This window comes from Penaeus chinensis, chromosome 10 (assembly GCF_019202785.1).
Source record: "Penaeus chinensis breed Huanghai No. 1 chromosome 10, ASM1920278v2, whole genome shotgun sequence".
Classification (NCBI taxonomy): domain Eukaryota; kingdom Metazoa; phylum Arthropoda; class Malacostraca; order Decapoda; family Penaeidae; genus Penaeus; species Penaeus chinensis.
In genome coordinates this window covers 34,169,645-34,182,144 of record NC_061828.1, presented here as the reverse complement: position 1 = coordinate 34,182,144, position 12,500 = coordinate 34,169,645, and the positions used below count along the sequence as shown (strand labels likewise).

General features: G+C 33.5%; 2 protein-coding genes and 1 long non-coding RNA gene across 4 annotated transcripts in view; 2 read left to right on the top strand and 1 right to left on the bottom strand.

Annotated features, from left to right (window-relative positions):
• Positions 1 to 1,567, top strand: part of LOC125029993 (ras-related protein Rab-5B-like) — a 23,631-nt gene extending 22,064 nt beyond the window's left edge. For both annotated transcript variants that reach the window (XM_047620202.1, XM_047620201.1), the window contains exon 6: positions 1 to 1,567. This exon is cut by the window's left edge and continues 429 nt beyond it. The gene's annotated coding sequence lies outside the window, so the exon portion shown is untranslated.
• On the bottom strand, positions 1,563 to 11,223 carry LOC125029992 (transcription initiation factor TFIID subunit 5-like). The gene is made up of 12 exons (XM_047620200.1): positions 10,823 to 11,223; positions 8,860 to 9,051; positions 6,568 to 6,770; positions 5,236 to 5,432; positions 4,863 to 5,052; positions 4,434 to 4,553; positions 4,156 to 4,301; positions 3,908 to 4,045; positions 3,003 to 3,196; positions 2,654 to 2,767; positions 2,018 to 2,195; positions 1,563 to 1,902 (listed from the first exon to the last, which is right to left on the bottom strand). The coding sequence occupies exons 1-12, from the start codon at positions 11,183 to 11,185 to the stop codon at positions 1,694 to 1,696; spliced, it is 2,244 nt and encodes a 747-aa protein (XP_047476156.1). The 5' UTR covers positions 11,186 to 11,223; the 3' UTR covers positions 1,563 to 1,693.
• A 281-nt stretch (positions 11,224 to 11,504) lies between these two features.
• LOC125029994 overlaps positions 11,505 to 12,500 on the top strand; it is a 1,712-nt gene continuing 716 nt past the window's right edge. Inside the window, exons 1-3 of the long non-coding RNA XR_007115234.1 lie at positions 11,505 to 11,623; positions 11,731 to 11,758; positions 12,441 to 12,500. The exon at positions 12,441 to 12,500 is cut by the window's right edge and continues 43 nt beyond it. This is a non-coding gene — a long non-coding RNA (uncharacterized LOC125029994). The remainder of the gene's footprint in view (positions 11,624 to 11,730; positions 11,759 to 12,440) is intronic.

Sequence of the window (12,500 nt, the reverse complement as noted above, 5' to 3'; positions counted from 1 at the left end):
TTGTCATTCCCATTATTTATCGATTCTTGTAGCTAATATTCCCTAACCCACCCATCTTGCAAATATTAAGTGTTAGACATTTTTAAGAAAACAAAAAAAAAAAAATCATGGACACAATAGGTTCACAATGTGGTTAGAGTGGTTTATCTTGCATTCTCACAAAAGTCATGTATTGTGAGATCTTATGCCCCAGCGCTAAAATCTGCTCACCAAAGTGGAAGGAGAGAAGAATGTCATGTTAATAAAGGCTTATCAGTAATATATGGAATGGTAGTTAAGTGTTGTACAGTATATTGACTGCATGTCATGTGTATCAGGTTCACTACCCATAACTCCAACCATCAGTCTAACGAGGAGAACATAAAGTGTGAGTCGTCACCACTGTTGATTTAAAGCTAACATGGTCATACATGGAACAGTGAGCGTTAAGGACTCGCTGCATTTTTGTTCATGGTAAAGCATCACATTTAAAAGTCCAGTCCCATCTAATGCTTGACCATGATTGGCCATGTGATAATAATGTATATTATCTATTTAAGTTTCTTTTTATAAAGTAGGGAAGAATTTCTATGTCACTTGTAAATTTTTGTTTTGTTTTTTGTTTAATGTCAAATAATGGGCAGGATTAGACTTGGGTAGCTAGACGGATAGTTAGCAGCCAATTAGTGAAATTAGGATTATCATGTTTAAGTGTCTGATAGGGCAACTGCCTTTTAGAAGCCCTTTATGTCTGGCAGGATGTATGTATTAACCCAGTGAAAACATTTGAGAAAATTTTTATTATAACTGCATATCAAAGTGGCTTGCTTCAATTAGTGCCCAAGTCTAATCTGTCTGCCCTCCATACCCCCTTTGCATCCTGGTACATGATGATGCTAATGGCCAATTATCCCTTTTGCATCTTGGTACATGATGCTAACTGGCCAATTAACTATGTGCTGTAATGAACAAAAATGCCTAGCTGTGGTGTGCCATTAAAAATATCATTCTTGCAGTCTCATGTTTTTATCTTCAGAATATTTTGTAAGAGCCCTCAGTATTGTATTAGAAATATAGGTATAATTTTCATCTTATACAATGCTACTCAAAGTATATAATTTTACAAGCTTATTAAAAGCATGCTCTTCTGACTTGATGGTCAGACTGTAGGTCACCTGGCACGACCATTGTGAGGCATTTAACCCATCGATATTTGGTAACACCAGCATTCGTGATCCTTGTGCAACTAGTCGATGAGGTTTGTCTTTCCATATTTTTTTTATAATAATTTTTTTTCTTTTCTTTCTTTCTTTTTTTTTTTTTTTTTTTTTTACTGAAGATAACCTCATTGATATTTTTGTTAAGGTCAAAGTTGATTGGCATGTCAAACTTGCTCTGCTCAGTTGTGCTTGGAATTGCAAATGTTCTTGTGCTTGATTGATGTGTGGCAACCACTTGGGAAATTATCTGCAAAAGTCAAGCCAGGCACAACTGATCATCTTTATGTGTACACTCTGAACCCCAAAGTCAGACAGCAATCTTGTACAGTTAAAGTACCTATTATAAATAATAAAATTATCAAATTAGATTACTCTTTTATTGCAAACACTTTACAGAATTTTGGTTGTACTTGAATGTTCAGTGTTTCTGACATCTATGGTTCATTTAGGTTGATAAAAAATATACACATCTCTACACTATAAATAACAATCTTTCATCCCTCAAAGGGTCCAGCAGCCAACAAAACATTTCTTCTGGTAAAGTGTGTTGCAAGCACTGGTGTATTTTTCGTTGGGAATGTCCCCAAGAGCAAGGATTCACCCCGTTTAACATCAGGATTGTGAGATACACTGACATCCTCCTCGTGATTGTCTTCTAGAACACGTGTGAAGTCCCACAGCTTTACGCAGTTGTCCAGTCCACCTGAAGGCAGGGCAATTAGTTTTTAAAATTTTAACTTTTTTTTTCTTTTCTTTTTTGTGTGTATGATGTTCTCTATGACAGATGTAAATAAACATAAAATTAACAGAGTACTAACCTGAAGCAAGCATATTACAATCTCTTGAGAAAGAAATTGTGTAGATTGTTGATGTATGAGACAACATTTCAGCAATAAGATGCCCATTTGCCAGATCCCATACTAAAACACGCTTGTCTCCACCACCAGAAGCCAGAAACCTCCCACATGGTGAAAATGCTAAGGCATCAATAACATCCTGAAAAGTTAGAATAGTCAATAAGTTGAATGGATAATCTTTCTGTTGTAGTGTCCCCCCCCCCCTGATTTCCTTCTCTTTATTTCTTTCCTTCCCTTTTTGTGAGCTGGTCATTAGCTACATTATAGATAACACCTCTGGCCATATCAACAATCCTTGAACATTTCTTTCCCTCACTTTCATCTCCTATATTACAGCATCTTTTCACACACTACATCAATTAGCAAATTATCACCCTTGTAGCAATATACTGTTTCCTATTTCTCAAATTAGAAATTTTGTATATGTCCAAGTTTCTGCCACCTTGTCCTCTTACATTTGTGTATGAAACACTTAAGTTTCTTTTCTAAGTATTCCTTCTTGCCTACTTGTACTTTGAACATTTCCTCAATAAAAGATACTCAGAAAGACTATTCTAATATTTACTCCTAAATAGAAAATATTTAAAATGTAATTACCTTGTGGCCTGTTAGAACGCGAACACAATTTCCATTGAGAACATCCCAAAGTCTGATGCTGCGATCACTAGAACCAGAAGCAACATAATTGCTGTTTGGGTGGAACTGAACAACCTGTGGAAAAATTAATCTAAATTAATGCTATGCAGTGGAAAGGGAACAAGGATAGATGTAGTGTATGATTCTGAAATGAATGACACAATGTACCCATTCTAAAAAAAATATATATATACATATATATATTAATAAATGAACAAATATCTATTGCTCCAATCTGACCTTTTATTTTTCCCTCTACAAGATAGCTTGAATTTACTATACATTTTCTTTTATTTTAATAGGAACTTACATCAACATCTGAAAAATGTCCTGCAAAAATTCTTAATGGCTGATGATGATCTGTTGCCCATAAACGGCCAGTCCGATCGTGACCTCCTGATGCAAAGTAATAGCCATAGGGAGAAAATCTCACATCCCATACAGCAAAAACATGACCCTTGTACACAACAAGACAGGTCCAGGTCTGCAAGCTCCACAAGCGAACTGAAATGAAAAATCAAAAGCATATATATAAATATACACATCAAGTTATTAAATAACCATTAAGCCAATTGCCCCGTATAGCAAGAATAGATGCCATAGCCACTGTAATACAAGTTTGTTTATTGTATTTACACATGGATGGCTCTACAAGTGCCTAGTCACCAAGGAGTCAGTTATTAGTCCTATTTATCTCACCTGTTTACCCTTTTCCTCGACTCTTGGAAATTGTCTTTTGAATTATTTAATTGTCTTAAATGTTATCTAGATTTTAATAATAACTGAATAATCATAACATCAATAACAATAATAACAGTATCAATATCAGCTGTATTAATAAGAAAAACACATTTTCCTGCCAATTCAAGGAATGGGGAAATCAGGATTGGTCACTAGTGCTTCTGATAGACTCCTTGCTGGCTGAGCACATGTGGAGCCATCTGTATGTAACAACATTCACAAAAAAATACAGGGGACAGAGCATAAATCAGGGGCAAATGGATTAAATGTGTTCTTTGGTAGCTAGAAATTCTTTTGACAGTTCCCATTCACTGGAACTATTGACATTTGCTACCACTGACTTGAAACTGGACAAGCTAAATAAAAATGTTTAACTGTCAGCACTGAGGTAAAATTATCAAATTGTATCTTTGCATAAATTCAAATAGGACTGTTTTAATAAAATATGATTTTTTTTTCAATAGAAATACTTACTAGTACCATCCTCTCCTGCTGTCAACAAGAGATTACGGTCTGGACTAAAGGAGCAAGCATAAACTGGGCCTGAATGCCCAAGGAGAGTGCGGACATAATCTGCAGTTCTTTCATCCATCATACGTACCAAGACGTCATCTGGAAGAATACAAGTTTCAATTTCCCTACCATTCTGTTAATCTTCTAAAACTTTTTATACCATACACAAAAAAATCTTTAATAAAATTAGTTTAATCACTTGTACATACCGGCATCTTTGTCAATGTCATTCAGCTGTTCTGCAGACTTCATACATCTTAATTTGCTTGGTGTGATGCTTTGTACACGAACTTGAGAATCAGCTGTGCCATAAGCTAGCAAGCTTGAATCATCCGATATATCAACCCCTGTTATGCTGAAAAAACAAAAGTCCATGAAACCTTTTGCCACAAAACATTAAAAGATATATAAAATAAAACTGATGAATCAAACTTTCTCCAATCAAAATACTTTAATAATAATACTTTGCATTTATACTTTTACTTACTTCCCTGTTGCATTCAAAAATGTATAGAAGCATATAGATGGTAGAGTCTCTCTGTTTAGTGTGACTCTCTTTACTGTATCTCTGAACGCTTTGGCTTTTTCAATTCGATCAATATCCCGCCTAAAAAATAAATAAATACATCAGAATTAAAACGGCTGATTGATAAGATTTTAACTGACTTCTTAACTCTATTTTAAGAATCTTTTGAAGTTCCTCTCTAATCTTAAATTTGAACAGCAACATCAATCAATACGAGGGGAAAAAAAAAAGTTTTCCCCACATTACATAAATGTAATATAGTCTACAGTGATTCAAAACACATGTGGTCATCTTACCAATAAGAAAAAGTTCTATAGCAAAAGGAAATTGATGAAAGCTGATAAGAAAAAAGTTTTCTGGGGCAAATATACATTACAATATTATTCTCACAGTTCTGGCAAGGGTATTCTGTAGGTAGGTGGTGCATTTGGATCGTTTTTCTTGCTCTTCTGAAGGGCATCTTTCTTTGGCTTCTTTTTTTTTGGCTTATCTCCCTCTTCTTCACCCTCCTCTTCCTCCATTGCTAAGTTTGGCAGCTCTGGCTCTTTCAGGAGTCCGTAATAGATTTTGGTTTTGTTGACTAAGATAAAATAAGAATACGTCAATAAAAATGGCTATAATAACTTTTTTTTTTTTTTCTTCATAAATGGGAAATGCCAAAAAGGAAACAACCTTTCACAGACCATTCAGAGCCAAGAATCTTTAGATATATACATGATCTACTAATATTTTCACAACCTCACTTTATATTTCAAATACTGACCCTGTTTGGGTGCTTCTCCTTCCTGAGCTCCTGCTGTTGCTCCAACCTGTGCTCTTGTCCGAGGAACTCCTTCATAAACATCCAGGTACAGCCTGTCATGTATGATTCTTGCAACAGGTCCTCCTCCACGCTCAGTCAGGTACCGTTTCAAGTGCGCATAGGTGTCTCTTGACATTCTCACTGTAAACTGGTTTGATCTGTAAAAAAGAATTCAATATTGTAATAATAAGTTATATTAACAGTAACTCTTCGCTTAACAGTATATTATTCTATACTAAGCATGGAACAATTAACCCATTGCTACTGGGAATAGCATGTATGTATGTGTCATGACTACAGAAAGTTTAGTTTGTCAATTGTATTTTCACATAGATGGGTCCACAAATACTTAATCACCAAGGAGTCAATTACTAATCATACCGCTCTCATCTGTTTACCCATTACCTTGGTCTTCAGAAATATTCAATTTGATATTATATTTATATTAGCATTGTCAATAACACAGTAATAATCATAATATCAATAATGGTAAAAGCAAGGATATCAATAGCTCCTTGAGGAGGCATCTATGTGTCATACATTTCCCAAAACAATACTACTGTGAACATTACATTCATTTTTCTGGCAGCATGAATTAATGTTAAAATTATGGGATAATTATAAAGTCTAATGAATTAAACTTATTCAAAACTTAAGCCATTGGTGTAAATGCACTATCTACTATAGTTTTTTTAATTTTTTTTACATACAGATGGCTCCACCGGCAATAATGAGTCCATTAGTAGGCCTCACCTGATTTCTAATACTAATATCATTATTGTTGTTTTTATTACTATTAAAATTAAAAATCTTTCCAAACCTAGGAAAAAGCAAAAACAGGTGAAATCAGGTTGACCTGCTTGATATGTTCTTCCCAAATCAATATTACTAATAATTTAAGTTTATACTTTTATGCACCTTTCTGTGAGAAAAGACAAACTTATGAGCCTATTTACTATGATAAGTAAAATGTAATTTTCTATTTATATATATATATATTGGTTACTGTTATTATGTACCCTTCTTTGAGGATAGAAACTTTTCAGGCAGTTCACATGAAAAGTAAAATGCAATTTTCCATTTATATATTTTAGCTAATATTATGGTGTACCCATTGAGAAAAGACAAACTTATGACATTTCCCAAGATTAGTAAAATTTTCTTATCTAAGTTCATTAACTTCCTTTCTCATTCTCTATTCAAGAACAATGATAATGGCAAATTAATGTTAAAATACAGAGATGTTTTTAATTTACCTTATACATATAAGAATGCCCTATAGTTCTGACTCACCGAAAGTTATCCATGATTTGGTATCCTGTCATGTGGTCCCTTGATGTAACAAGAGAGAGTTTATGCATATCTTCCTCAAAGTAATCCTCCTGAGTATTGCCAAATTTCTCCATGAATGATTTTGCAACTTCCTCATGACCATTGTACACTAATTCTAGGTACATGTGGACGAAGACTGGGAAGAGCACCAATGCCACTTCATGCTGCCAGGAAAAGAATGTTGAAGTTTAACAAATATAGTTGTTTATCTTTACAATCTAAAATCTTATACATCTACAGATTTGTTGCCCCTTATATAATGCATATAACGGAAAAAATGGGAATTTAATTAAATATCATCTTATGATTTTCAAGTCTTGTCTTCATGTAGATTCATGAAGTAGGCAAATTTAAATATGGAGTACTTAAAAGGCTGCTTAAAATACTATTTCTTTTCATTTAACAAACCTTAGGAAATGGGCAGAAAAGTCAACTGAATTACAATACCTTACTCTCAGGTTTGATGTTAAACCTATTTAATATTACTGTAATATGTCCAAAAAGAGAGCCAAAACTCATAATATCAATCACTAATGGGTTCAAAGTTATACAGAACAATCTCCACTCATTATCTACTAGGTAGGTTATCAAAACCATTTAACTCGTAACATCTTACATCTAATGCCTCATTTTATATACAAGATCTTATGCTCAACAACAACAGCAAGTTATCCTTCAATTTAAATTTACTGGGATTCAGTAAGAGTGACTTAATAAATATGATACTGTCTGGATGTTTTATCCCTCCTTGCCTGCCTCCCTGTCCCCTACTCCCCCTGAACCAATCCTCTGCCTGAACATTAATTTACTTAGTTCCTCATTTGGGGGAGATAATTGTAAAAATTTGTTTCTTTTAACCAATTACAAATAAAATCTTTGTTTATTGGCAGAGGATTATATTTTCAAAATGTCTACCCATTTTCATTCAGGTAAGAATAGTAAATATATTTAATGATGGTAGTCCATTATGTGGAATAAAATTAAGCCCCTAGAATATGAAAAAAAAGCCTTTTGAAATCGGAAAAATTTGGCCTTATTTGCAGCTTGGAAAAAAACACAACACAAATAGCAGGATTCTGATATCAGAATTCTGCTAGGTCTATAGTCATACTAGCAACTGGTATCTCTTAACCTGTTGATGCTGGGAGTATGGGTATATATGCACTGTCAACCGGTGCTTTTTATAAATCTTATTAATTTTGGCTATACATAGATGGTTCTACACAGAGTTGGCTCCAGAAGAGCTTAATTACCAAAAGAGTTAGTTATTAACCCTATCTAATCTTTTGTTATCCTAATTCCTTCAATATTCAGAGAATCAGTTTTAGTTTCTATTACATTATTACCATTTATAAAGGTACAACAGATATAATGATAATATTAATAGTAATAATGTTAATTAAAAAAGACATAGCAAGGGAAATGAAATTTTCCTCTCTTCCTTATTGACAAAATTAGGTAAACTAGTGAGATTAGATAGACCTAGCAACTGCCTCCTTGTGAGTAAACTTTATTGAAGCCATCTATATATATACGAGATTAACAAAACAAAACCAACTGATGCCATTATCTGGCATCAATTGGTTAAAACTAAATATATATATATATATATATATATATATATATAAATAAGAATTTGCTACAGCTAATCTAAAAACTAAACAAATTTAAACAATTGTCAAACTGATATCTATGAAATCTACAGAAAATGCCTAGTTACTCATAAATGAATTTTTTTTTTATCAGAACCAAAAATACCTGTCAGGACAAACTATGCACAATATGGCCACATGGCATTTAACCTGCTGATACTTGGTGGGCATATATACATGCACTATACATTAAAATTTTATTTTGTATTATTAGCTTCAAAGCTGCTTTGTCACCAAGGAGTCAGTTACTAGACCTACCTGATCTCACCTGTTTACCTTGATTCTTTTTGCTATGAAAAGTTAATAATAAAATCAATACAAATAACATTAAAATAAATAAAAACAATAATATTAGGAAAAAAATTCAGAAATTCAAGGAATGGGGGAACGGGTGAAGTTTAGAAAGCCAATTAACCAAGTCCTTGGTACTTGGTACTTGTGAATCCTTCTGTGTATCCAGAATTAATGAAAAACTCCAGAGGTCAAGACATATAACCAGCACCAATGGATTAATAGTTGCAGTACATTTTATAAAACAGCATATTATGTAAATGGTATAACTGACTGTATATCATTATTCAAGTGCTAATTTTTTTTTTACCTTGTATGCATCCAGACTCTTCTCAATAAAGTTCTGAAGACTTTTGTATGCATCTTCATACTCAGCTGGGTCTCCCTCACTCTTATAAGCAGACAAGACACTTGTGACCTCTGAATCACCACCAATACCTCCTTCACTGTCAGATACAGTGTCATAAAAATTGGTTTCCTGCCTTAGCAAATCCTCTGTTGCCTGTTAGGAAAGAAACAAGATTTTTAGTAGTATAATAACCTAAATAAGAATGCACATAAATCATAAACAATTCAGGAATATAATTTAAAAAAATACAGAAAAAGATTTGAGTGTACAATACAAAGACTTCAACAGAAAACTAATGTTGTCAGTATTTCTATATATTATCGTTCTATGGACTACAAGAAAATAGTTATTAGTTTTGTTTAATGCTGAAAACTGAAATTACTGCTTTTCCTTAAAAAAGAAAAACAGACTCTACATAATATAACTGTTATTGTTTTCTATATACATGATATGTCTATCAAGTACATGGATATATCAAAACTGATCTTGTTTTTGCTTAAAAAGAGCTTTAATCTTATTTATACTTTTAATATTTCTAGCAAATAATATGTATTAAAATGGAATTGATCCTAATGATCAGTCTTCTAAAAATAATATACATAAATACTGTAAAATCTTAAAGGTAATGAAGTCAATTTCCCACTACTCTGCTTCCTTCATTTTATCAAAAAATAAATTAAATTACTTAAAGGCAGCATGTAGGTTAGTATAATGGAAATTTTTCATATTTTTCAAAATCTATTAATATTGCCCTTTACTTTGTAAACACTGGTTAGATAATGTCTAATAGTTTTACAAAATAATGTATTTATGATTATATACCAACATTTTATGATATTTATAGAGGAAACACATTTTGGACTAGAGATGTAAAATTATGGATACTAATATCCCAATAACATCTGCATATAAATCAGTCAACACTGACAAACTTAAACTAGTAATAAACCATATACTCTATGGAGGATAAAACTAAAATAGTCTATGGACAACTGATATACTACTATGGGTAAAACAGATCATTTTCTTTAATGTTGGTAAGCAGTCCTCATTAACAAAACAAAGGAATACGAGGAACTCCTACATTGCTGTGAAAAGTTTGTCTATTGTTTTGAAATGGATGAATTTCACAAAACAAATATTTTTAAATTCTGACTAATCATATTTTATTACCATTGTGCTCTTCTTCCAAAGAGTACTTTAACTGGATAAAAAAGAAAAGATTAAAAAAACAGATGATACAAAGATTATATAATTCTGATGTGAATTTAGATAAAAAATAATTTCATTTATAGACTAATCTTGTACATGCCCAGGTTAATAGTCTTTACCTGGTACATTTCTATCTAGTTCCAACTTTATAGGCATTGGTTTTTTTTTTATAAAGTGTTGCCAAAGGTAGGGCTAGACCTTAAGCCACTCATGTACAGAATAATCATCTTAAGTAGCTAGGGTGAGAAACTAATGGTGGGTGTGGTGGGAAGGGGAAGTAAAAGCAGAAAGGATCAGGCAAATATTAAGAGTATCAGAACACATGTTAATGTGTAATTTGACGTTAACAAAATAACAGGTATATATAGGAGTTTGAGGTTATGAGGCTAGAAATTTCATAGATTAAAAAAAAATATTACTAGTAGAAACCATACAGATTTATCTTTTTGAAAACAACGGAAAGAAAAAAATGGAGGAGTTCTCCTAGATGGTGTAGGGTTAGGAAATACTATGCATAAGACGCCAAGAAGAAAACTTTATTAGGAAAATGAATCTATGCAAGTATCCAGTGAAGAGAGGAAGAAAATCAAAGACTGAAATTTAATCATCTCAAAGTGTACCTGAAATAACAAAATATGAAATTAGTATATAAACGAGAAGATTAGCTTTAAATTATATGAAAACATTCCTGAGAAACCAAGGCGGGTCATACCTTGAACTGATTTTTCTTCAAAAAGTTTAAGACCGCGACGAGAGAGTTTCTATCTAAGGAAACCGAAGATTCTCCTGTAGTCGCTGTTGCATTACCATTAGCCTGAGCCGGACTCCCTGAATTTGGAGGAATAACCGTGGCCATAATTGGCGATGCCACAGTTTGAACGGCGCCAGTCCCAGCTACCCCGACTGTGTTCACCACATTCACCGAGTTCACCACCGTTTGGTCGTTGTGATTCATGACGCCTTGGTGTGTGGTGAGCTGTTGACCCGTCTGCAAGTCGACACCAGCCAACCCGTTGATTATGGTCGGGTTAGCGGGTGTCAAACTAGCGTAAGTGGGGCCCGCCGCGTCTGACATGTTTACAATCAGCACAAGACGCAAGTACTCGATAAACACGAAACGCAACTACTCGATAAACGGTAATTATTCTAATTGAAGTATTTATGATCATGATGAATAGCTTCTCTTTTTATCTAACAAGTTTTCAATAAACGATTGATTTGCCTTAACTGAAAAGAAAAGTGAAGGAAGAAGTGATATTCGGATGGAAGTTTTATGAATAGCACTATTTCAAAGCCATGGCAAGATAATCGATAACAAATGCAAACAAAACGTATGATATTAATATCCCATAAAATACCTCATATAAAAACCTTAATCATTTTTTGAACTTCTAAAATATATACAAAACTAAAATATCCCGACGATTAAAAATAAAAATTAAAGCTGACATTTTGAAATCTATGACGTCACAGCCGGACCAACACAAGTCCTTCCAAGCGTCTCCTTCGCAAGGTAAAGACGTACGCCTCTCCGTGTTTCGGATTTATCCTTTAACATCTGTGATAATACTTGAGATTTTGTTTTGAAACTATTCTAATCGTGATCTCTTTTTGTTACAGTTGATACTGCGACAAGATGCGAGCAAAGGTAAGCAAAGATTAATAGTATTTCGATGGATATAAAATGTGTAACTTTTTCATCTGCGTGTTGGGAGTGTAACGTCACGTGTTCATATTTTACATGTTTTGGTGCGACTTCGTGCTCATTGTTAACCCAGTTCAATTCTAAACCAACCAGTCGACATCTTAGCAATACTGTTAAGTTGAATAACCGTGGAGGAAAGTGAGATAGTAACCATTTTATCCCGATGTAGAACTTGGTCAAAGCAAGGAATGGTTTATCCTCCATTTGCTGTTTACATTTTTGGGTAAAGTCATGAGCCCCCACCTGAAAGGGGGAAAAAAGCTGAGGGGTTCAGATATTACAAGTTGCTTATTATTAAATTGTATATTTAAGGGTAGCAAAGTCATACTCACTTTTTACTGAAACCTTCTTTTTATAGAACGTAAAATCAGCGCATGTATATTCGCTTGCCGTTTTTGATGTCGACCTAAAGGTACCTTGAGAGTTTAGGGTGATATTTTTGAGGAGTTTTAACGTTAGTGTAATTGTTGGTTTTATTTTTTTTTTCCAATCTCGTGGTAAATGCAGTTAGTGGATGGTAAAGGCTTTTATTTGTACCATAGCATGTAAAGAAGTGTTTGCCATGAGGTATGTTAATTGCAGCATAATAAACTTTCTCGCTAATGGACAAATATTTTTTTTCCAGTGGAGGAAGAAGCGTATGCGCAGGCTGAAGCGTAAGCGCAGGAAGATGCGTGCGAGGTCC

Excerpts from the sequence above, each read along its gene's own strand:
- LOC125029992 (XM_047620200.1), bottom strand. The coding sequence starts at position 11,185 with ATGTCAGACGCGGCGGGCCCCACTTACGCTAGTTTGACACCCGCTAAC. Across the intron at positions 4,046-4,155 it reads TGACATTGACAAAGATGCCG|ATGACGTCTTGGTACGTATG; the intron begins GTATGTACAAGT and ends GTATTCTTCCAG. Across the intron at positions 1,903-2,017 it reads TTGTAATATGCTTGCTTCAG|GTGGACTGGACAACTGCGTA; the intron begins GTTAGTACTCTG and ends CCCTGCCTTCAG.